Source organism: Rhinoderma darwinii, chromosome 10, assembly GCF_050947455.1.
Source record: "Rhinoderma darwinii isolate aRhiDar2 chromosome 10, aRhiDar2.hap1, whole genome shotgun sequence".
NCBI lineage: Eukaryota > Metazoa > Chordata > Amphibia > Anura > Rhinodermatidae > Rhinoderma > Rhinoderma darwinii.
The window spans coordinates 48058505-48081920 of record NC_134696.1 but is presented as its reverse complement, the minus strand read 5'-3'; the positions used below and the strand labels follow the sequence as shown (position 1 = coordinate 48081920).

The 23416-nt window shown below is 47.3% G+C and overlaps 1 protein-coding gene and 1 long non-coding RNA gene across 2 annotated transcripts in view; one reads left to right on the top strand and one right to left on the bottom strand.

Annotated features, from left to right (window-relative positions):
* The window catches only part of SLC17A7 (solute carrier family 17 member 7), a 130550-nt gene that overhangs the window by 75056 nt on the left and 32078 nt on the right, over positions 1-23416 (bottom strand). Inside the window, exon 2 of the mRNA XM_075839861.1 lies at positions 161-413. Coding sequence (XP_075695976.1) covers positions 161-413 — 253 coding nt within the window. The remainder of the gene's footprint in view (positions 1-160; positions 414-23416) is intronic.
* Positions 1-23416, top strand: part of LOC142662039 (uncharacterized) — an 82935-nt gene that overhangs the window by 56775 nt on the left and 2744 nt on the right. The gene's annotated exons all lie outside the window — the stretch shown is intronic.

Sequence of the window (23416 nt, the reverse complement as noted above, 5' to 3'; positions counted from 1 at the left end):
GCTGCATTGTCAGTAATGATCTGGTGACTCTAAAATATTCCATCCACACCTAGGCTTTACCTTTATCGTCTCTAATATTTCATCTCTCTGAACTGTTTCATGTACATGGCTACGATAGTTTATATGGTCAGTCCACCTCTATTATGATGAGAGTTCTTACCTCCATGACCAGTTTGTTCCCTCTGTACACTGTGTTATTATTCACCATACTGACAATGGCAACACCCAGGTTACATCTGATGCCAAAAGAGATACAGAAGCCAAGTCCACTCATAATGGCAATAATGTAACGTCTGGGCAATCCAAAGCATGTACAGTCTACGACAGGCTGGCGTTTCTCGGTCTTAATCACAGGCCTTCCTTCTTCTGTCAGCTCAATTGTTTCCCCATTTGTCTGTCGTTTTTCCAATATCCTATAAAAAAATTAAGATGTTTTAGTTAAACTTATTTGTGATCAAGAAAACATACTTTTAAAAATTACGATTTTACAATATTTAGAAAGAAACGTCAAAGATTTTCTCCTTTTGTTGGATAGGTCATTATTTAACACTGTGTGGTTTGCTTGAACTCTGATAATTAGAATATGTATTATGAGAGTTTAGAGTAAAAAAACAACTGAACAAAATTGCATTTAGATTTTACCTTTAAGTTAAACAATACTCAGCGTCAGGCAGCTGCTGTAAGAGCCAATTCAAACTTCAGATATGATATTATTACTTCTCACTGTGTGACTTATAAACACAGCGCTGCTGTAACGGCAGGGGGTAGGGAGACTGACAAGTGAGCCCTAATCTACCCGCCACTCTGTCCCTGCCTACTTGCAACGACCCGCCCTAGGCGACGGGGTACAACTGGGCGGCGGTCCCTGCGCTCAGTAAGTGCACGACAAACACGACAAACATACAAGGAACACGAGCAAGGAAAAGGGGCCGTTGCCCACGGCAACACCGTGAGCAACCAGAGTGGTGAACGAGCCGAGTCAAGCCAGGAGTGTGCGAGGTACAAAACGAAAAGCAGAAGAGTAGTCGGTAAGCCAGGGTCGGTATGGAGCAGGATCAAAAATAGCAGGAGCTGTAGCTGGGCCAGGAACCACAAGGAAGGAAACAAAAGCAATAACAAGCACCGAGGGACAGGAAGTGCAGGCTTAAATAGACCGAGGGCGGGAGCTAGCTGAGTCTGGCCAGGTTACGATAGGCTCTCCCACTCCTAAGCCTGCCAGCCTGAATGGTGGAAGCAGGAGTCAGTCTCAGGGATGTATTCTCAGGTGCTGACTGATTAGTTCTGGGAGTTAACCCCGCAGTGCCTGGCAGATCCTTTACAGTACCCCCCCTTTTATGAGGGGCCACCGGACCCTTTCTAAGTGGACCTGGCTTACTGGGGAAACGCAGGTGGAACCTCCTGACCAATACCCCAGCGTGAACATCCCGGGCGGGTACCCAAGTCCTCTCCTCGGGCCCGTATCCTCTCCAATGGACCAGGTACTGGAGGGAGCCTTGGACCATCTTGCTGTCCACAATCCTGGCCACCTCGAATTCCACCCCCTCCGGGGTGAGGATGGGAACAGGAGGTCTCCTCGAGGGAGCCAAGGACGGGGAGCAGCGTTTGAGGAGGGAGGCATGAAACACGTCGTGTATCCGAAAAGACGGGGGTAACTCCAGCCGGAAGGAGACAGGATTGAGGACCTCAATGACCTTATACGGCCCAATAAACCGGGGAGCAAACTTCTTGGACGGAACCTTGAGACGCAAGTTCCTAGACGACAACCACACCAGATCCCCGACCATAAACAGGGGGTTAGCAGAACGTTTTTTATCAGCCTGAGTTTTTTGTACGCTCTGGGACACCTCTAGGTTTTTCTGAACCTGGGCCCAGACTGTGCACAGTTCCCGATGAACGACCTCTACCTCAGGATTGTTGGAACTACCAGGTGAAACGGAGCAGAACCGTGGATTAAACCCAAAATTACAAAAAAAAGGAGAGACCCCAGACGAGTTACTGACCCGGTTATTAAGGGAAAATTCGGCGAGGGGAATGAAAGAGACCCAATCAAATTGACAGTCAGAGACAAAACACCTTAAGTATTGTTCTAGAGACTGATTAGTCCTCTCCGTTTGGCCATTGGTTTCAGGATGGAAGGCAGAGGAGAAGGACAGATCAATCCCCAACTTCATACAGAAGGCTCTCCAAAATAATGAAACAAATTGTACCCCTCTGTCCGAAACAATATTGACAGGGACCCCATGGAGACGCAGGATGTGTTTGACAAACAAGGTAGCCAACGTTTTGGCGTTGGGTAGTTTCTTGAGGGGCACAAAGTGGCACATCTTACTGAAGCGGTCCACCACCACCCACACCACCGACTTGCCTTGGGATGGAGGCAAATCGGTGATAAAATCCATGGAGATATGTGTCCAAGGTCTCTGGGGAATGGGCAACGAACGCAGTAAGCCCGCTGGTCGGGACCTGGGAGTCTTGGACCTAGCACAAACCTCACAAGCGGCGACGTAGGCCTTAACGTCTTTAGGCAACCCAGGCCACCAATAATTTCTGGTAATGAGGTGTTTGGTACCCAGGATGCCTGGATGGCCAGATAGTGCGGAGTCATGATTTTCCCTAAGTACCCTTAGCCGGAATTGCAGGGGAACAAACAGCTTGTTCTCAGGAAGGTTCCCGGGAGCTGCACCTTGATCAGCAGCAATTTCAGAGACTAAATCAGAATCGATCGAGGAAATGATTATACCTGGAGGCAAAATACAAGCAGGATCTTCCTCCGAAGGAGGGCTGGCCATGAAGCTACGCGACAGTGCATCAGCCTTAATATTTTTAGACCCAGCCCTATAGGTAACCAAAAAATTGAATCTGGTAAAAAATAACGCCCATCGAGCTTGTCTCGGGTTTAGCCTCCGGGCAGATTCTAGGAACACCAGATTCTTGTGGTCGGTAAGGACCGTTACCTGGTGCCTAGCCCCCTCCAGGAAGTGGCGCCACTCTTCAAATGCCCATTTAATGGCTAAGAGTTCGCGGTTGCCAATATCATAGTTACTTTCAGTTGGCGAAAACTTCCTGGAGAAGTAGGCACAGGGGCGGAGATGGGTGAGGGACCTGGTACCCTGGGACAAGACAGCCCCCACTCCCACCTCAGATGCGTCAACTTCCACGATAAATGGCTCCATTTGGTTGGGCTGAACCAGCACCGGGGCCGAGACAAAGCACTTCTTAAGGACCTCAAAAGCCTGGACAGCCTCAGGAGGCCAGTGGAGGAGATCAGCACCTTTGCGAGTGAGGTCCGTAAGGGGCTTAGCGATGACCGAGAAGTTAGCAATAAATCTCCTGTAATAATTAGCAAACCCCAAAAAACACTGTAACGCCTTCAGGGAGGCAGGTTGGACTCATTCCGCCACAGCCTGAACCTTGGCGGGGTCCATGCGGAATTCATGAGGAGTGAGGATTTGACCCAAAAATGGAATCTCCTGTACCCCAAACACACATTTTTCGGTTTTGGCAAACAGTTTATTTTCCCGAAGGACCTGGAGCACCTTCCTGACATGCTCCACGTGGGAGGACCAGTCCTTGGAAAACACCAGTATGTCATCAAGGTACACTACCAGAAAAATCCCCAGGTAATTTCTCAAAATCTCATTTATGAAATTCTGGAAGACCGCAGGGGCATTACACAACCCAAAGGGCATGACGAGGTATTCGAAATGGCCTTCGGGCGTGTTAAACGCAGTCTTCCACTCATCCCCCTCTTTGATGCGAATAAGGTTATACGCCCCCCGTAGATCCAATTTAGAAAACCATTGGGCCCCCTGAACCTGATTAAAGAGATCAGGAATCAAAGGAAGGGGATACTGGTTCCTTACCGTGACCTTATTCAGGCTACGGTAGTCAATGCATGGCCTAAGACCACCATCCTTCTTCCCCACGAAGAAGAAGCCAGCACCTACCGGAGAAGAAGAGGGACGAATGTAACCCTTGGCCAGGGATTCCTGGATATACACTCTCATAGCTTCACGTTCGGGACAAGAAAGATTAAATATCCTACCCTTAGGAAGCTTAGCTCCTGGTACCAATTCGATAGCGCAATCGTATTCTCTATGAGGAGGTAACACTTCGGAGGCCTCCCTAGAGAAAACATCAGCGAAGTCCTGAACAAACTCGGGTAGCGTATTCGCCTCCTTAGGGAGAGAAATAGAATTAACAGAAAAACATGACGTACAACATTCATTACTCCATTTGGTTAGCTCCCCAGTATTCCAGTCAAACGTAGGATTATGCAACTGCAACCAGGGAAGACCTAGCACCAAATCGTACGATAATCCCTGCATCAACAGTACAGAGCATTGCTCCAAATGCATGGAGCCAACAAGGAGTTCAAAAACAGGGGTATGCTGTGTAAAATAACCATTAGCAAGAGGAGTGGCGTCGATACCCACTACCGGGACAGGTTTAGGCAAATCAATAAGAGGCATAGCAAGGGACATAGCAAATTCCACAGACATGATATTAGTAGAGGACCCTGAATCCACGAAAGCACTGCCGGTAGCAGACCTACCACCAAAAGAGACCTGAAAGGGAAGCAAGATCTTAGTACGTTTCATATTTACGGGAAATACCTGTGCGCCCAAGTGACCTCCCCGATGATCACTTAGACGCGGAAGTTCTCTGGCTGCAACCTTACGCTTAGGACAGTTGTTCACTTGATGCTTGTCGTCCCCACAGTAGAAGCAGAGACCATTCTTCCTGCGGAATTCTCTACGTTGTTGGGGGGACACGGAGGCCCCGAGTTGCATAGGTATTTCTGAATCTTTCGGGGAGGAACGAAGCAACGGAGCTTCGGGAGGCATCATGGGGGAGTCGGAGGAGAAAACACATAAACGTTCACGTTGTCGTTCCCTGAGACGTCGGTCAAGTCGTATCGCTAAAGCCATAACCTGGTCTAGGGAGTCAGAAGAGGGATAGCTAACTAGCAGGTCTTTCAGGGCATTCGACAGACCCAACCTAAACTGGCACCTTAAGGCAGGGTCATTCCACCGAGAAGCTACGCACCACTTCCGAAAGTCAGAGCAATACTCCTCAACAGGTCTCTTACCCTGACTTAAGGTCACCAGCTGACTCTCGGCAAAGGCAGTCCTGTCAGTCTCGTCATAAATAAGTCCGAGAGCAGAAAAGAAACAATCAACGGAGGAAAGTTCAGGGGCGTCAGGAGCCAAGGAGAAGGCCCACTCTTGGGGCCCTTCCTGGAGCCGGGACATAATTATACCCACCCGCTGGCTCTCAGAACCTGAGGAATGAGGCTTTAAACGAAAGTAAAGCCTACAACTCTCCCGAAAGGAGAGAAAAGTCCTCCGGTCCCCTGAGAACCGGTCGGGCAACTTGAGGTGGGGTTCAAGAGGTGCGGTGCGGGGAACTACCAGGGTAGCATCAGGCTGGTTGACCCTATGAGCCAGGGCCTGGACCTGTAGGGAGAGACCCTGCATTTGCTGAGCCAGGGTCTCACGGGGATCCATAGTTGTGTCAGGGACCAGGGGTAGACTAGGTATGGGCTTGTTATTATGTAACGGCAGGGGGTAGGGAGACGGACAAGTGAGCCCTAATCTACCCGCCACTCTGTCCCTGCCTACTTGCAACGACCCGCCCTAGGCGACGGGGTACAACTGGGCGGCGGTCCCTGCGCTCAGTAAGTGCACGACAAACACGACAAACATACAAGGAACACGAGCAAGGAAAAGGGGCCGTTGCCCACGGCAACACCGTGAGCAACCAGAGTGGTGAACGAGCCGAGTCAAGCCAGGAGTGTGCGAGGTACAAAACGAAAAGCAGAAGAGTAGTCGGTAAGCCAGGGTCGGTATGGAGCAGGATCAAAAATAGCAGGAGCTGTAGCTGGGCCAGGAACCACAAGGAAGGAAACAAAAGCAATAACAAGCACCGAGGGACAGGAAGTGCAGGCTTAAATAGACCGAGGGCAGGAGCTAGCTGAGTCTGGCCAGGTTACGATAGGCTCTCCCACTCCTAAGCCTGCCAGCCTGAATGGTGGAAGCAGGAGTCAGTCTCAGGGATGTATTCTCAGGTGCTGACTGATTAGTTCTGGGAGTTAACCCCGCAGTGCCTGGCAGATCCTTTACAGCTGCACAGTGTTTTTTCCCTCTCAATTTCCGTACACACAATGCTCAATGAGCACTTTGAATACAATAGGGGCAGCGGAAGTGCTATTTTAGTTCCGGCAAACACGTTTGCCGGGAAAATTGTTGAATGACAGAGCTGCTGGCTCTAACTACATCCAGCACAGCCCTGATAATGATAACTGTCTGACAGCCCCAGATAAAGGAAAAATATGCAATATTAAAAAAATAAAAAATTATGTCCCCCAAAGGTCTTATCTGACCTTCTGGGGACAAGTTAAAGCACAAAAAGAAGTAAAAATGAAACAAATAATAATGAGATAATTATATTTTTTTAAAAATAACTGTTTTAAAAAAAATAATAATTCCCCACCAACTTGTCCAAAACCATAGCCCAGATGCAATTCCACTAACTAGACCATGTTGCATATCAAAATAAATGATAAAAAAAACAATGGACACAAATATAAATTCTATTTTAGGGTTCCTCTGTGTGATTTACAGTTATGTAGTTACGTTAGTTTAAACCAGGGGTCTCAAACTTTGCTGGGTAAGTGGGCCACATATAGAAAAAATGTGACATTCACGGGCCGCATTACTTTCAAATTTGATACAATACTAAATTATTGTTAATCAATTAGTTATTTGATCTACTATAACACTATATTACAATAATAGCACTACATTACTATAATAATTCCGCTAGGTTTAAAATTTGAGATATTTCTCCACGTGCTTATTTCAACAATCCAGTTTTCCAGTTTAAGTGTCGCTAAATGCAGTCCGGCGGCTCAGTTAGCAGTGTTTGGCAGACACACATGTCAAGATTGGGCAGCCCCTTTTTAGATAGTGCCACAGTGCCCTTTGTAGATAATGCCACAGTGCCCTCTGTAGATAATGCCACAGTGCCCTCTGTAGATAATGCCACAGTGGCCTCTGTAGATAATGCCACAGTGCCCTCTGTAGATAATGCAACACACCCCTAGATAATGCCACAGTGTCCTCTGTGGATGCTGCCACAGTGCCCTCTGTAGATGCTGCCACAGTACCCTCTGTAGATGCTGCCATAGTGCACTCTGTAGATGCTGCCAGTGTCCTCTGTAGATGCTGCCACAGTGCCCTCTGCAGATAATGCCACAGTGCCCTCTGTAGATAATGCCACAGTGCCCTCTGAAGATAATGCCACACTGCCCTCTGCAGATAATGCCACATTGCCCTCTGTAGATAATGCCACAGTGCCCGATGTAGATAATGCCACAGTGCCCTCTGTAGATAATGCCACAGTGCCCTCTGTAGATAATGCCACACTGCCCTCTGTAGATAATGCCACAGTGCCCTCTGTAGATAATGCCACAGTGCCCTCTGTAGATAATGCAACACACCCCTAGATAATGCCACAGTGTCCTCTGTACATACTGCCACAGTGCCCTCTGTAGATGCTGCCACAGTGCCCTCTGTAGATGCTGCCACAGTGCCCTCTGTAGATGCTGCCACAGTGCCCTCTGTAGATGCTGCCACAGTGCCCTACGTAGATGCTGCCACAGTGCCCTCCGCAGATGCTGCCACAGTGCCCTCCGCAGATGCTGCCACAGGGCCCTACGCAGATGCTGCCACAGTGCCCTCTGCAGATAATGCCACACACAATTCAAGTAGATAGCTCCATTGAGGCTCCCTCTAGGAGTGTAATCTCCAGCCAGAGCGTTGTCGACACTTTGGCTGGGGATTCCTCTACTGTTGGAGCCCCTGACGTCACTGTCCATACAAAGTGACATCAGGGGATCCTCCTGGACCGGAATGTGATATCAGGGGCAACCCCATAGCCGGGGTCCTGGAGAAGAGCACTCTGGGGAAGCCATTAACATCTGTGTCCATATATGGACAGTGATGTCAGGGGCTTGCCCCTAGCTGGAATCCCGGAGCAGAGCCGCTTCTAGCACTCTGCCTGGGATTCCAGCTCTGCTCCTGATATCACTGTCCATATATGGACATGGATGTCAGGGGCAACCCCAGAGCTGGAGTCCCGGGCAGAGCGCTAGTAGGCTCTTCCTGGGACTCCAGCTGTGCTCTTGACATCACTGGGACTCCTGCTCTGGGGAAGCCCCTGACATCACTATCGATGTATGGACAGCGATGTCAGAAGATCCCACAGAGTCCCGGAGCAAAGCCTATACTAGCGCTCTGCCCGGGACTCCGCTCTGGGGAAGACCCTGACAACACTGTCCATGTATGGACAGCGATGTCAGGGAATTCCACAGAGTCCCAGAGCAGAGCTCATACTAGCGCTCTGTCCGGGACTATGGCTCTGGGGAAGCCACAGACATCGTGTGTCCAGTGGCGTAACTACCGCCGTAGCAGCCGTAGCGGCTGCTACGGGGCCCGCGGCCTGAGGGGGCCCGTGTCGCCCGCCGGCACGGGCCGCCACCATTGCCGGAGGCTCTGCTAGCAGCCGCTATGGCTACAACAGCGCGACGCCACTTAACACTACGGCAGAGCAGGGAGGTATCTCCGCGCTCTGCCATTAAACAAAAGACATGTGTCCGCTATCCACAGGATAGGGGATACATGTGGGATCGCTGGCATTGATAGGGAGAATGGGGGACTGAAAGTCCCCTGAAGTTCTCCCTCACAATACTCGGACTTCCGGGGTCTGTGTCGGCAGCTCCGTAGAAATGAATGGAGCGCCGGTCGCGCTTGTACGCATGCGTGACCAGCGCTCCTTTCATTTTTCTTGAGCTGCGCAGACGCCGGAAGTCAGAGGTTAGTCATGGAGAACTTTGGGGGACTTTTGGTCCCCCGTTCTCCCTATCAATGCCAGCGATCCCACATGTATCCCCTATCCTGTGGATAGGGGATACATGTCTTTTGTAGGACACACTGTAGGTCGGATTTTTTTGGGGGGTTGTGGCTGTACGGCGTTACCTACAGAGGGTGGGGCTGTATGGCGTTCCCTACAGGGGGGGCTGTATGGCGTTACCTACGAGGGGGGCTGTATGGCGTTACCTACAGGGGGGTCTCTATGGCGTTACCTACAGGGGGGCTGTATGCCGTTACATACAGCCTACAGGGGGGGCTCTATGGCGTTACCTACAGGGGGGGCTGTATGGCGTTCTCTACAGGGGGGGCTGTATGGCGTTCTCTACAGTGGGGGCTGTATGGAGTTCTCTACAGTGGGGGCTGTATGGCGTTCTCTACAGTGGGGGCTGTATGGCGTTGGCGCCATACAGCCCCCCTGTATATAACGCCACACAGCCCCCACTGTAGATAACGCCATACAGCCCCCTCTGTAGATAACGCCATACAGTCCCCCCTGTAGATAACGCCATACAGCCCCCCTCTGTAGATGCTGCCACAGTGCCCTCTGTAGATGCTGCCACAGTGCCCTCTGTAGATGCTGCCACAGTGCCCTCTGTAGATGCTGCCACAGTGCCCTACGTAGATGCTGCCACAGTGCCCTCCGCAGATGCTGCCACAGTGCCCTCCGCAGATGCTGCCACAGGGCCCTACGCAGATGCTGCCACAGTGCCCTCTGCAGATAATGCCACACACAATTCAAGTAGATAGCTCCATTGAGGCTCCCTCTAGGAGTGTAATCTCCAGCCAGAGCGTTGTCGACACTTTGGCTGGGGATTCCTCTACTGTTGGAGCCCCTGACGTCACTGTCCATACAAAGTGACATCAGGGGATCCTCCTGGACCGGAATGTGATATCAGGGGCAACCCCATAGCCGGGGTCCTGGAGAAGAGCACTCTGGGGAAGCCATTAACATCTGTGTCCATATATGGACAGTGATGTCAGGGGCTTGCCCCTAGCTGGAATCCCGGAGCAGAGCCGCTTCTAGCACTCTGCCTGGGATTCCAGCTCTGCTCCTGATATCACTGTCCATATATGGACATGGATGTCAGGGGCAACCCCAGAGCTGGAGTCCCGGGCAGAGCGCTAGTAGGCTCTTCCTGGGACTCCAGCTGTGCTCTTGACATCACTGGGACTCCTGCTCTGGGGAAGCCCCTGACATCACTATCGATGTATGGACAGCGATGTCAGAAGATCCCACAGAGTCCCGGAGCAAAGCCTATACTAGCGCTCTGCCCGGGACTCCGCTCTGGGGAAGACCCTGACAACACTGTCCATGTATGGACAGCGATGTCAGGGAATTCCACAGAGTCCCAGAGCAGAGCTCATACTAGCGCTCTGTCCGGGACTATGGCTCTGGGGAAGCCACAGACATCGTGTGTCCAGTGGCGTAACTACCGCCGTAGCAGCCGTAGCGGCTGCTACGGGGCCCGCGGCCTGAGGGGGCCCGTGTCGCCCGCCGGCACGGGCCGCCACCATTGCCGGAGGCTCTGCTAGCAGCCGCTATGGCTACAACAGCGCGACGCCACTTAACACTACGGCAGAGCAGGGAGGTATCTCCGCGCTCTGCCATTAAACAAAAGACATGTGTCCGCTATCCACAGGATAGGGGATACATGTGGGATCGCTGGCATTGATAGGGAGAATGGGGGACTGAAAGTCCCCTGAAGTTCTCCCTCACAATACTCGGACTTCCGGGGTCTGTGTCGGCAGCTCCGTAGAAATGAATGGAGCGCCGGTCGCGCTTGTACGCATGCGTGACCAGCGCTCCTTTCATTTTTCTTGAGCTGCGCAGACGCCGGAAGTCAGAGGTTAGTCATGGAGAACTTTGGGGGACTTTTGGTCCCCCGTTCTCCCTATCAATGCCAGCGATCCCACATGTATCCCCTATCCTGTGGATAGGGGATACATGTCTTTTGTAGGACACACTGTAGGTCGGATTTTTTTGGGGGGTTGTGGCTGTACGGCGTTACCTACAGAGGGTGGGGCTGTATGGCGTTCCCTACAGGGGGGGCTGTATGGCGTTACCTACGAGGGGGGCTGTATGGCGTTACCTACAGGGGGTCTCTATGGCGTTACCTACAGGGGGGCTGTATGCCGTTACATACAGCCTACAGGGGGGGCTCTATGGCGTTACCTACAGGGGGGCTGTATGGCGTTCTCTACAGGGGGGGCTGTATGGCGTTCTCTACAGTGGGGGCTGTATGGAGTTCTCTACAGTGGGGGCTGTATGGCGTTCTCTACAGTGGGGGCTGTATGGCGTTGGCGCCATACAGCCCCCCTGTATATAACGCCACACAGCCCCCACTGTAGATAACGCCATACAGCCCCCTCTGTAGATAACGCCATACAGTCCCCCCTGTAGATAACGCCATACAGCCCCCCCCTGTAGATAGCGCCATACAGCCCCCTGTATATAACGCCATACAGTCCCCACTGTAGTTAACGCCATACAGCCCCCCCTGTAGATAACGCCATACAGCCCCCCCTGTAGATAACGCCATACAACCCCCTGTGGATAACGCCATACAGCCCCCTGTAGATAACGCCATACAGCCCCCCCTGTAGATAACGCCATACAGCCCCCTGTAGATAACGGCATACAGCCCCCACTGTAGATAACGCCATACAGCCCCCCCTGTAGATAACGTCATACAGCCCCCTGTAGATAACGCCATAAAGCCCCTTGTAGATAACGCCATACAGCCCCCTTTGTAGATATCTACAGAGGGGGCTGTATGGTGTTATCTACAAAGGGGGCTGTATGACGTTATATACAGGGGGGACTCTGTATGGCGTTATCTACAGGGGGCTGTATGGCGTTATCTACAGGGGGGGGGCTGTATGATGTTATCTACAGAGGGGGCTGTATGGCGATATCTACAAGGGGGCTGTAAAAAAGGGGGGGTTGTGTGACACCCAGGGGAGGATGGGCCCCAGTCAAAAGTTTGCTATGGGGCCCAGTCTTTCCTAGTTATGCCCCTGTGTGTGTCCATAGATGGACACTGATGCCAGGGAATTCCACAGAGTCCAAGAGCGGAGCCGATACTAGCGCTCTGCCCGGGACTCCACTCTAGGGAAAACCCTGACACACTGTCCATATAGGGACAGCGATGTCAGGGAATTCCACAGAGTCCCGGAGCAGGGCCGATATTAGCGCTCTGCCCGGGACTTTGCTCTGGGGAAGACCCTGAATACACTGTCCATATATGGACAGCGATGTCAGGGAATTCCACAGAGGCCCGGAAAAGAGACGATACTAGCGCTCTGCACGGGACTCCGGCTCTGGGGAAGCCCCAGACATCGCTGTCCATATGTGGAGAGCGATGTCAGGGAATTCCAGAGTCTCAGAGCAGAGTCTGTACTAGCGGCTCTGTGTCCCGCGGGCCGCAGATGACAGCCTCAGGGGCCGCATTCTGCATGTGTGATCCACTACAAAGATATAACTGATTAGATGCAAAATAGAGGAACATTTTACCCATAAGTATAGAAAAGGATTTTTCATCATACAGCTATAAGTGGCTAGATTGTCTAGATTTTTTAAACTAAATAGTATACATATAGTGGATATAAGGGCAGGTTCAGACGTGGCGAAAAATAGCTGTGGAATTCGACTGCGGACAGTCTGCAGTGGAATTCTCCAGCAGCCGTTTTTTTACATTTGTTTCAATACATTTTTAGGCAAGTTAGTTCAGACGTTGCGGAAAACTCCACTGCGGACCGTAGGCTGCGGTGCAGAATTTTCCCTCCGCAGCATGCAGTCTGTTGTGGAGAGGAAGCGGAATTTCACTGCGTATTTCAGCCTTTGCAATGAAAAAACTGTGGCAAGTCCGCTATGTTTTCTGCAACATCTGAATTACCTGTCAAATATGCAAATGTTGGTGTAGATTTGTTGCATAATTGCCCCAAATCTGCACCATCATTTGCAACGGAAAAACTCGTCTGAACATGCCCTAATAAGTAAGAAAAAGTGTCAAGGAGTACATTTTGTGCTGCCTCCAATTGAATCAACACATTCAGAATTTCTTAATAACTGTATGTAATGATCTTGATGGACCTAAATGAGTAATAAAATGACCTGAACATAAACAATGGCGATCATAACTCTTAACCCCTTCCCTCCACAGCCATTTTTCGGATGTTCACTTTTGTTTTTTCCTCCCCACCTTCCAAAAGCCATAACGTTTTTATTTTTCCATCAATATTGCCGTATGAGGGCTTGTTTTTTGCGGGACGAGTTGTAGATTTTCACAACACCATTTTTTGTACCATATCATGTAGTGGGAAATGAGAAAAGAACATTTATGTGGGGTGGAATAGGAAAAAACAGTGATTCCTCAAAATTTTGGGTGGTTTTGTTTTTACGGCGTTCACCATACGGTAAAAATGGCATGTTAACTTTATTCTGCTGGTCAATACGATTACAGTGATACCAAATTTATGTAGTTTTCTTTATGTATTACTACTTTTACAAGGAAAAAAAACGATTGTTAAAAATAAAATTGGAGTTTTGTCGCCACATTATGAGAGCCATAACTTTTTTATTTTTCCATCGATTTAATATTGTGAGGGGTTTTTTTTGCGGGGCGAGCTGTAGTTTATATTGGTACTGTTTTGGGATACATGGGAATTTTTTATCACTTTTTATTTCATTTTTTGTGGGAGATGAAGGGACCAAAAAACAGCATTTCTGATGTTTTTAATTTTACATTTTTTAAAAAATTTTACGGCATTCACCGTGCGGACTAAATAATGATATATTGTAATAGTTCAGACTTTTACGGATGCGTCGACACCAGTTATGTTAGCTTTTTATTTTTTTTTACATTGTGCTTGAGGGAAAATGGGAAAAGGGTTTTTTTTTTAGCTTTTAATTTAAAAAAAAAAAATAATTTGTTAAAAAAACTTTATTTTACTGTTTTTTACTTTTTTTACTTCACTTTAACCAGCGATCGTTAGAGCGCTTGCACGATATACTGCAATACTAATGTATCTTTGTACTCCTTCATATGAGTACAAAGATGACGGACCTGGGGGACTTCATCAGGCCCCCAGGCTGTCATGCCAACCAATGGCACCCCCCGATCTTGCCGCGGGGGTGCCGTTGGGACGCCCCCCTGTTTTTAGTCATTAAAATGCCGCGATCGCTATTGACCACTGCATTTAATGGGTTAAACAAGCGGGATCGCACTCAAACGCAGTGGCGTAGCTATAGGGGTCGCAGCGGTCGCAGTTGCCCCCGTTGCCATACAGCATGCTTCCTAAATAAATCTTCTGTGCCGTGAAGCCGGCACTTCCTGGTTACGGTCACATAGTACACTTAGTGTACCATGTGACCGTGTTGTCACGTGACACGTCTTCCAGACAGTGCAGTGGAAGAGTCGGTGCGGAGGACTCCAGGTAAGCTGCAGTCTGTAATGTATTGTGTTGTGTTGTGTTCTAATGTAATGTATTGTAATGTATTGTAATGTAATGTATTGTGTTGTGATGCCTTGTAATGTATTGTGTTGTATTGTGCTGTTTGCAGTGGAGAGGGGGGGCCCGTTAAATTACAGCCCCCCCTCCTCTCTCCACCGCAAACTGCACAATACAACACAATACAGTATAGTAACACATGACTGTATGAGAGCGGGGCTGCGGCTGTGTAATACAGTCACTGCCCCGCTCCTCAGTCCTGACATGTGCACGCCATCAGTATGATGCGGCCGGCGCTGCACTAATGATCTGCAGCACTGAGGACAGAACATGGCGGGTGCACTACAAAACACCCCCATGTTCTGTCTTCAGTGCCTGAACCGCCGCTCATTAGTGCAGCGCCGGCCGCATCACCTCATGCTGACCGCGCGCGCACTTCCTGTCAGGAGCGGGACAATGGCTGTATTACACAGCCGCAGCCCCGCTCTATAAGGGCGGATGCCCCTGGATCGCATCACAGGAATCCCTGTGACGCGATTGAGGGACATACCATATATGGGAAGATAGCCCAGGGTCCATTGAAGGACCCCAGAGCTGTCTTACCATATTTCCTGTTGTTAGGGCATACTTAGGTATATCCTAACAACTGCCTGTGTACTATCGGTACTATCAGGCTAATGTACTGTAATATAGATATATGCCTGTGTACTATCAGTATATAGATATTTGCCGGTACATTAAAGTTTAAAAATAAAGTAAAAACAAAGTAATGTTAAATGAAATAAAAAATACACATGCACCTTTTTTACAATAAACATTAAAATAAGTCTCAATACATAAAATATACACATAATCGGTATTGGCGCGGACGTAATAACCTGCACAACAATTTTTTTTGCATCATTTATGATGTGTACGCTGTAAAAAAATAAAATAAAAACTGCTTTCTATCACTTATTGTGGGGCACGAGATGCGATGATGAATTTAACCTCTATGTGCCTCACATTAATAGTAATTAACCCCATCATGTACCTCACACATTAACCCATTATGACTGAGAAACATGATGGGTTTAATTACTATTAATGTGAGGCACATTCAAAATTCATCACACCTCGTGCCTCACATTAGAAAACGAAAGAACTTTTTTTTTTATTACTGTTGGCAAAGTATCGTTTTGGTATCGAAATCGCAATACTAAACGAAGTATCGGTATTGAATTCCAAATTTTGGTATCGTGACATCCCTACACTGTGGGTCGCATCCCCCTGGGGGTTCGTGTGAAGACTTCCGGGGGGTCGCGAGTCACTCACCGAGGTCCCGGTTCCATTCAATCCTGGAGCAAGGAGCTGAGTCACTGAGTCATGATGTAGCGACATCATGGTGCCTGCCTGCGCTGAGTCACCCATAGTACACACCGGAGGAGGCGAAGGATCCTCCACACGACGTGGGAATGGGGATAGGTAAGTAATTAAGCTATTTTTCTATTATGCACATATGGGGGCATTATACTGTATGGGGGGCTGATATTGCGGGGGGGGGGGCATTATACTGCATTGGGGCTGATATGGTATGGAGGTTGATAAGATGGGGGGCATTATACTACATGGGGGCTGATATGGGGGAATTATACTGTATGGGGGGCTGATATGGGGCACATTATACGGTATGGGGCATAATACTGTGTGGGGGCAGCTATGGGAGCATTATACTGTGTGGGGGCATTATACTATGGGGGCTGTTGGGCAAGGCGTCTGGGCATAGGTGCGTGCAGTGGCCTGATGATGATGGTGGTGTTGGGGAGTGGTAGGGGAGCCCAAGCTGAATTCTTGCACCCGGGCCCATGAGCCTTTAGCTACACCCATGCCCGTGAGCCCTCTCCATATTCACCCACCCGGCGTGTACCGTATATATACGGCGGATGTTGGGAAGGGGTTAACATATTATTTAAATCAGGTATTTACACTTTTTTTAAATATTGGTTTTGTTTTGTATTTTTTATTTTTTAACCCCTTCCCGCCGCAGCCCTTTTTCAGATTTTCATTTTCGTTTTTTCCTCCCCACTTACCAAAAGCCATAACGTCTTTATTTTTCCATCTATATAGTACTATGAGGGCTTGATTTTTGCGGGACGAGTTGTAGTTTTTCGTAGCACCATTTATTTTGCCATATAATGTACTAGGAAACGGGCAAAAAAATATTTGTGGGGTAAAAAATGAAAAAAACTGCGATTCCTCCTTGGTTTTTTGCGCGCCGTTTTTACGGAATTCACTGTGCAATTAAAACAACATGTTAACTTTATTCTGTGGGTCAATACGATTACGGCGATACCAAATATATATAGTTTTTTTCTATATTTTACTACTTTTACAAGTAAAAACCTAAGTGTAAAAGAGAAAATTTATTTTGTGTCGCCAAATTCCGAGAGCCATAACTTTTTTCTTTTTCCGTCGATTAAGTGGTGTGAGGGCTTATTTTTTGCGGGATAAGCTTTAGTTTTTAATAATACCATTTTGGTGTACATGCGATGGTTTAATCACTTTTTATTTCATTTGTTGTGGGAGATCAGGTGACCAAAAAATAGAGATTCAGGTGTTCACCGTGCGGGTTAAATAGTTATATATTTTAATAGTTCAGACTTTTACGGATGCAGCGATACCAATTATGTTTATTTATTTATTTTTTTACTATGCTCTAGGGGGGAAAATGGGAAAAGGGGGATTTTTTGAACTTTTAATATTTTTATTTTTTTTTTACACATAAAAAAACCCTTTAATTAACAAATTTTTACTTTTTTATTACTCCCCCTAGGGGACTTCAACCAGCAATCGTTATATTGCTTGCGCGATATACTGCAATACTAATATATTGCAGTATATCGTGACTCTGACAGGCATCCATTAAGCCCTGCCGGAGGCAGGGCTTAATAGGTGCACAAAGACGGCGGACCTGGGGGACTTCATTAGGCCCCCCAGGCAGCCATAGCAACCATCGCCCCCCCCCCCACGCGATTGCGTTGCGGGGGGCGCGATGAGCTGTTAGAGGTGGTCGCCCCCTCTTTCTAACGATTTAAATGCTGCGGTCGCTATTGACCGCAGCATTTAACAAGTTAAACGAGCGGGATGGCGCTCGAGCGCGATGCCCTCTGGTTACTCTGAAGTGTCGGCTGTAACACACAGCCGACACCCGCATCGTATGGAGCGGGTTCACTCCGTGAGCCCGCTCCATACTTCCCCTACCCGACTGGCATATGGATACGTCAAATGTCGGGAAAGGGTAAAAGGCTTGACATGGTCCAGTTTTTAGACTGGCAACTAGAGCACACACGATAAAGTCTGTTTTCTGCAGCTCACTTGTCAGCTTTGCTGTGTAGACTGGGATAGGGTCAGCAAAGGGAGGTGGGATTCAATGACAACTATATTGTACTACTGGAGGCCTAGATAAGGCAGGATAGTAAAATTATACACAGATAAGGCTCTGTTTGAAGCTCCCCTGCCACTCCCTTGTCTCTGAGGACAGGGGCTATACTCCATCACTTTATTGAGACTGTACAGTCCTGGCCAAACGTTTTGAGATTGACACAAATTTTGGTTTTCATAAAGTTTGCTGCTTCAGTGTTTTTAGATCTTGTAGTCAGATGTTTCTATGGTATATTGAAGTACAATTATAAGCATTTCAAAAGTTTTTAAACTTTTATTGACAAATACATCAAGTTTATGCAAAGACTCAGTGTTTACAGTTTGGACTCTTCTTTTTCAAGACTTCTGCAATTCGCCCTGGCATGCTGGATATCAGCTTCTGGGCCAAATTCTGACTGATGGCAACCTATTCTTGCCTAATCAGTGCTTGAAATTTATCACAATTTTCGTGTTTTTGTTTGTCCATCCGCTTTTTGAGGATTGACCACAGGTTCTCAATGGGATTGAGATCTGGGCAGTTTACTGGCCATGGACCCAAAATTTCAATGTTTTGTTCATCAAGCCACTTAGTTATCACTTTTGCCGTGTGACATGGTGCTCCATCATGCCGGAAAAAGCATTATTCATCACCAAATGTTTCTGGATTGTTTGTAAAAGTTGCTCCTTGGATTATGTTTAGACACCACTCTTTATTCAGGGAAGTGTTCTTAGGTAAAATTGTGAGAGTGAGCCCACTCCCTTAGATGAGCAACCCCACACATGAATGGTTGCAGGATGCTTTACTGTTGGCATGCCACAGGACTCATGGTAGCGCTCACCTTTTCTTCTCCGGACAATCATTCTTCCAGAGTTCCCAAACAGTCTGAAGGGGGCTTTATCAGAGAAAATAACTTTATCCCTGTCCTCTGTAGTCCAATCCCTGTACTTCCTGTGGAATGTCAGTCTCCACTTGATGTTTTTCTTGGAGAGAAGTGGCTTCTTTGCTGCCCTTCTTGACACCAGGCCAGACTCCAAAAGTCTTCGCCTCACTGTGCATGCAGAAGCACTGGCACCTGCCTGCTGACATTCATGAGCAAGCTCTGCAATGGTGATGAACCAATACCATAGCTGAATCCTCTTTAGAAGATGGTCCTGGCATTTGCTGGACTTTCTTGGGCGCACTGAGGCCTTCTTCACAGCAGTTGAACCTCTCTCGATTTAAGTTCTTTATGATCCGATAAATGATTTAGGGGCAATCTTACAAGCAGCAATGTCCTTGCCTGTAAAGCCCTTTTGATGCAAAGCAATGATGACTGCATGTGTTTCCTTGGAGGTAACCATGGTTAACAGAAGAAGACAATTATTTCAAGCACCGTCCTCCTTTTAAAGCAACCAGTCTGCTCTTATAATTCAATCAGCATGACAGAGTGATATCAGCTGCCTTGTCCTCGTTAACCTTTCTCCTGAGCTAACAAGAACATCACCAAAATTATGTTGGCAGGTCATTTTGTGGCAGGACTGAAATGCAGTGGAAATAGAGTTTTTGTGATTAAGTTAATTTTCATGGCAAGGAATGACTTTGCAATTAATTGCAATTCATCTGATCACTTTTCATAACAATCTAGAGTTAATGCAAATTGCCACTATAAAAACTGAAGCAGCAAACTTGTGAAAAACAAAATTTGTGTCGGTCTCAAAACTTTTGGCCAGGACTGTAATAATCTTTGATAATATATCATAAAGACAAAAAAAGTGGAGGCGGCGCTCCTCTAAGATAATATTGTTTGTGTTTAAGAAACAACAGCTTTTTTCAAAGGAAATAGATGTTATTTAACCCACCTGTTAGAGTTGTGCAATTGTAGGTACACCACTATTGAATGGCATGCATAGATAAGTATTTTTACTGTTGAATACCACCCACTGCTCCCCCTCGGGGCATCAATCCATACTCCAGGAAAGAAAGATAATCGGGACAAAGGATTAAAAGTTGCAGTATTCGGGTCTCGGCACCTGGCTTGTGATCAAAGACGTCAAACTTTTTCTGTAGTCATATACAATTCATTGGTAAAGACAACGCGTTTCAGGAATGAACTGGTCCCTTCATCAGGTCGTTGAGGGGACCAGTTCGGGCCTGAAACACATTGTCTTTACCAATGAATTGTATATGACTACAGAAAAAGTTTGACGTCTTTGACCACAAGCCAGGTGCCGAGACCCGAATACTGCAACTTTTAATCCTTTGTCCCGATTGTAGTAATCTTTGACATTTTGCTGTCAATTGACTTTTCAGTTCTTATAAAACATTTACACCCTGCTGCATTGTTTACAGTATACAGACAATACATGAAGTGAGTGTATGTCTCCAATATGACTGCCCCAGTAAAGTCTTTAAAAATTTAAATTAAATAGTTACATGATTTTAAAAACAGAATAAACACATTTTTTTTCCTTCCTCAGACTTACATCTAATTAATGAAACTAAAATGAAATAAAAGACACACACCCTTTAATAACAAATACACTCTAATTTTCCAGAAAAATACATAAAACTATAGATCATTATTTAGATCATTGTAGACCTCAGTTTCCTTGTCAGCTTTGGTTATTATATAATATCAAACTTTTGGCTTACAAATACAGCAGTAGCGTACAGAGCAAATTCCTGCCCAGAGACCATGCCATATACTTTGTACATTGTCCTTTACTTTTTGCTTACCTAGACAATATATATTAATAAGTACTAGGGAACAAATTTAAATGCAAGGTCAGACTACACAGGGTTTGTTTGTAGTCTGTAACCATAGAGATACCTAGATCTGCACAAGAGCTGTAGACATAAAAGAGTACGAGATTTTTTATAACCAAATAACCAAGCAAAATTGCTTTTTTAAAAAAAAATTAAGATACATTTGAGAAATTAAAAATCTGTTACAAAGGTGGAAATGGCCTTTAAGGGGTAGGACTAGGGAGCAAGGAAATGGTTTTTTAACCCCTTAACGACATACCACGTACAGGTATGTGGTAGCCGTTAAGGGAAAGTATGGAGCGGGCTCACAAGCTGAGCTTGCTCCATACTTAGGGGTTGATGGTTGTGTAATACAGCCGACACCTCACTGCAATGGGAAGAATCAAAGAAAACATTTAAATTTTTCTTTGAAGGGCTTTAAAGAGACTGTTAGTATAACGATATACTGCAATACATGAGTATTGCAGTCATGGCCGCCATCAGGGCAGTACTGCTGGTACTCGAGTCAGGGGCCCGGCAACCAGGATGAAAATAAGGGGCCCGTCTGCTACTTTAAACATTTCATTGAGGGCCCCAGCGTTAGATACTTGGAGAAAGGAATGGACCCTGCAACGTTACGGGCCGTTCTTTACTCTGAAGTAACTTACGCTGGGGCCCTGAGTGGAAGATGCTGCAGGAAACAGAAGCTCCGTGTCACGTGTGGAGGGAGCCGCCCACCAAACAGAAGACGGAGGAAGGAGGAGCTGGAGAGGAGCAGTGCCACGTAGCTCCCTCCTCCTGCCAGCAACTTGTAACTGCTAAAGAAGATTCCTCGAGGACAGGTAAGAGGGAACTGTTATGTTATGTGTGGGGGATTCTTTACAAATCGGTTTTGTGGGGGAGGGGGACTTAACTGTAAGTGATATATGTGGGAGAGTGGATTTAGTGTAAACCGTTTTTGTGGGGGAGGGGGACCTAACTGTAAATGCTACATGTGGGGGAGGGGATTTTGTGTCAAATGCTATATGTGGGGGAGAGTGAGACTTGGCTGTGAATGCTATGTGTGGGGGAGGGGATTTTGTGTAAAATGCTATATGTGGGGGATGGTGGGACTTGGCTCTGAATGCTATGTGTGGGGAGGGGATTTTGTGTCAAACGTTTTTGTGGGGGATGGTGGGACTTGGCTGTGAATGCTATGTGTGGGGGAAGGGATTCATTATTAATTTTTCTTGGGGGAGCGGGAACTTAACTGTTAGGCTGAGTTCACACGGGACGGATACGCTGCGTAAAAGCACGCAGCGTATACGCCCTGTGCGCCGCAGGGAATTCCGACCGAAAATCCACACCAAATTGTGGTGCAGTTTTTCGCCCGGAATGTCCACGATGGAAACTGCTGCATGTAGCCGGCCTGCTAGCAGTCACATGGGATGAAACATCATCTCAGTAGGCCACACTGGAGAGAGGATTAAACCCAGACTCCTGTGTAAATATAAGATATTTTTTTTATGAGTTGCATTTTTTTTACTTCAATGGAGAAAACCCGCAACAAATAAGCAGCGATTCAGCAAATACAATTGACATGCTGCGGAATAAAATTCTGCACTGCAAGTACATTTCTGGGCATTTTTACCGCTCACTATTTACGCAGGGTGTGGATGACATTTGTTCTATCTCATCCACTGCCTACTGTATTTGCCGCAGATTTTTTGCAACAAATTCTGTTGTGGAAAAACTGCAGTATTTACGCTACGTGTGAACTGACCCTAAGGCTTAATTTACACCACTGTGTTCGGTCCGTGATATACGGACCGCATGTCGGCCGCATTTCCCGTACCGAACACAGTGCAGGGAGCTGAGCTCCTAGCATCATAGTTCTGTACGATGCCAGGTGTCCCTGCCTCCCCTGTCCTGTGCTGAAGACATGATTACAGTACGGGACAGTTTTCCCGCAGTGAGGCAGGGACTCCTGGCATCGTACATAACTATGATGCTAGGAGCCCGGCTCCCTGCAGTGTGTTTGGTCAGGGAAATACGGCCTACAAAAAACTTTTTTTTTAATTAAAAATGTCTATCAGTGTGTTTGGTGCAACTGGGCAATTACATTTTATTACAAATTATTTTTACTATTTGAGATACAGCGGCTTTATAGCCTGTATACAGAGCAGCTGTATCTAGTTCTGAGACCTGAATCCGTCAGGTCAGCGGGACTGACGGGTTCAGTGACATCGGTCGGATCAAGCTCTTATCGATCACATCTTTGTTTATAACTTAGATTTGATTGGTAAGGCCGGGTTCCCACGTAGCTAAACGCTGCGGAATTTCCGCAGGATTTACAGTAGCAGCAAAGAGGATGAGATTTTGTCAATCTCATGCCCACGCTGCGGAAAAAAAAATGTAGCATAAACGTTAATAAATTGACCTGCGGTGCGGAATTTAAATCATGTCAATTTATGCTGCGTTTTTGTTGATTTTCTGCTGCGGGTTTTTCGCTTTGAATTCAATGGGGATGCAAAACCCGCGTCCTTCTTCCTGCAGTCCGGCCTCCTGGGATGACGTTGCATCCCAAGTGACCGCTGCAGCCAATCACAGGCTGCAGCGTCACATGGCCTGCAACGTCATCCAGGGAGGCCGGAGCAGACGTCAGAGGAGGGGGTAAGTGTGTGGTGCGATTTTTCAGTCAACTGCGCTATTGATTCCGTCAAAACAATGGAAACCTTATAGAACGGAGACAAACGGAAACCATTTGCAACTGATGCGTTACCATTGAAATCAATGGTAATGCAAATGGAAAGCTATGGCTTCCGATTGTTTCAGTTTGTTTCCATTCATGGAAAAGTCAGACGGAACCCATGAACGGAGTCCTGACGCAGATGTGAACGAAGCCTAACATTTAGGGTATGTTCAC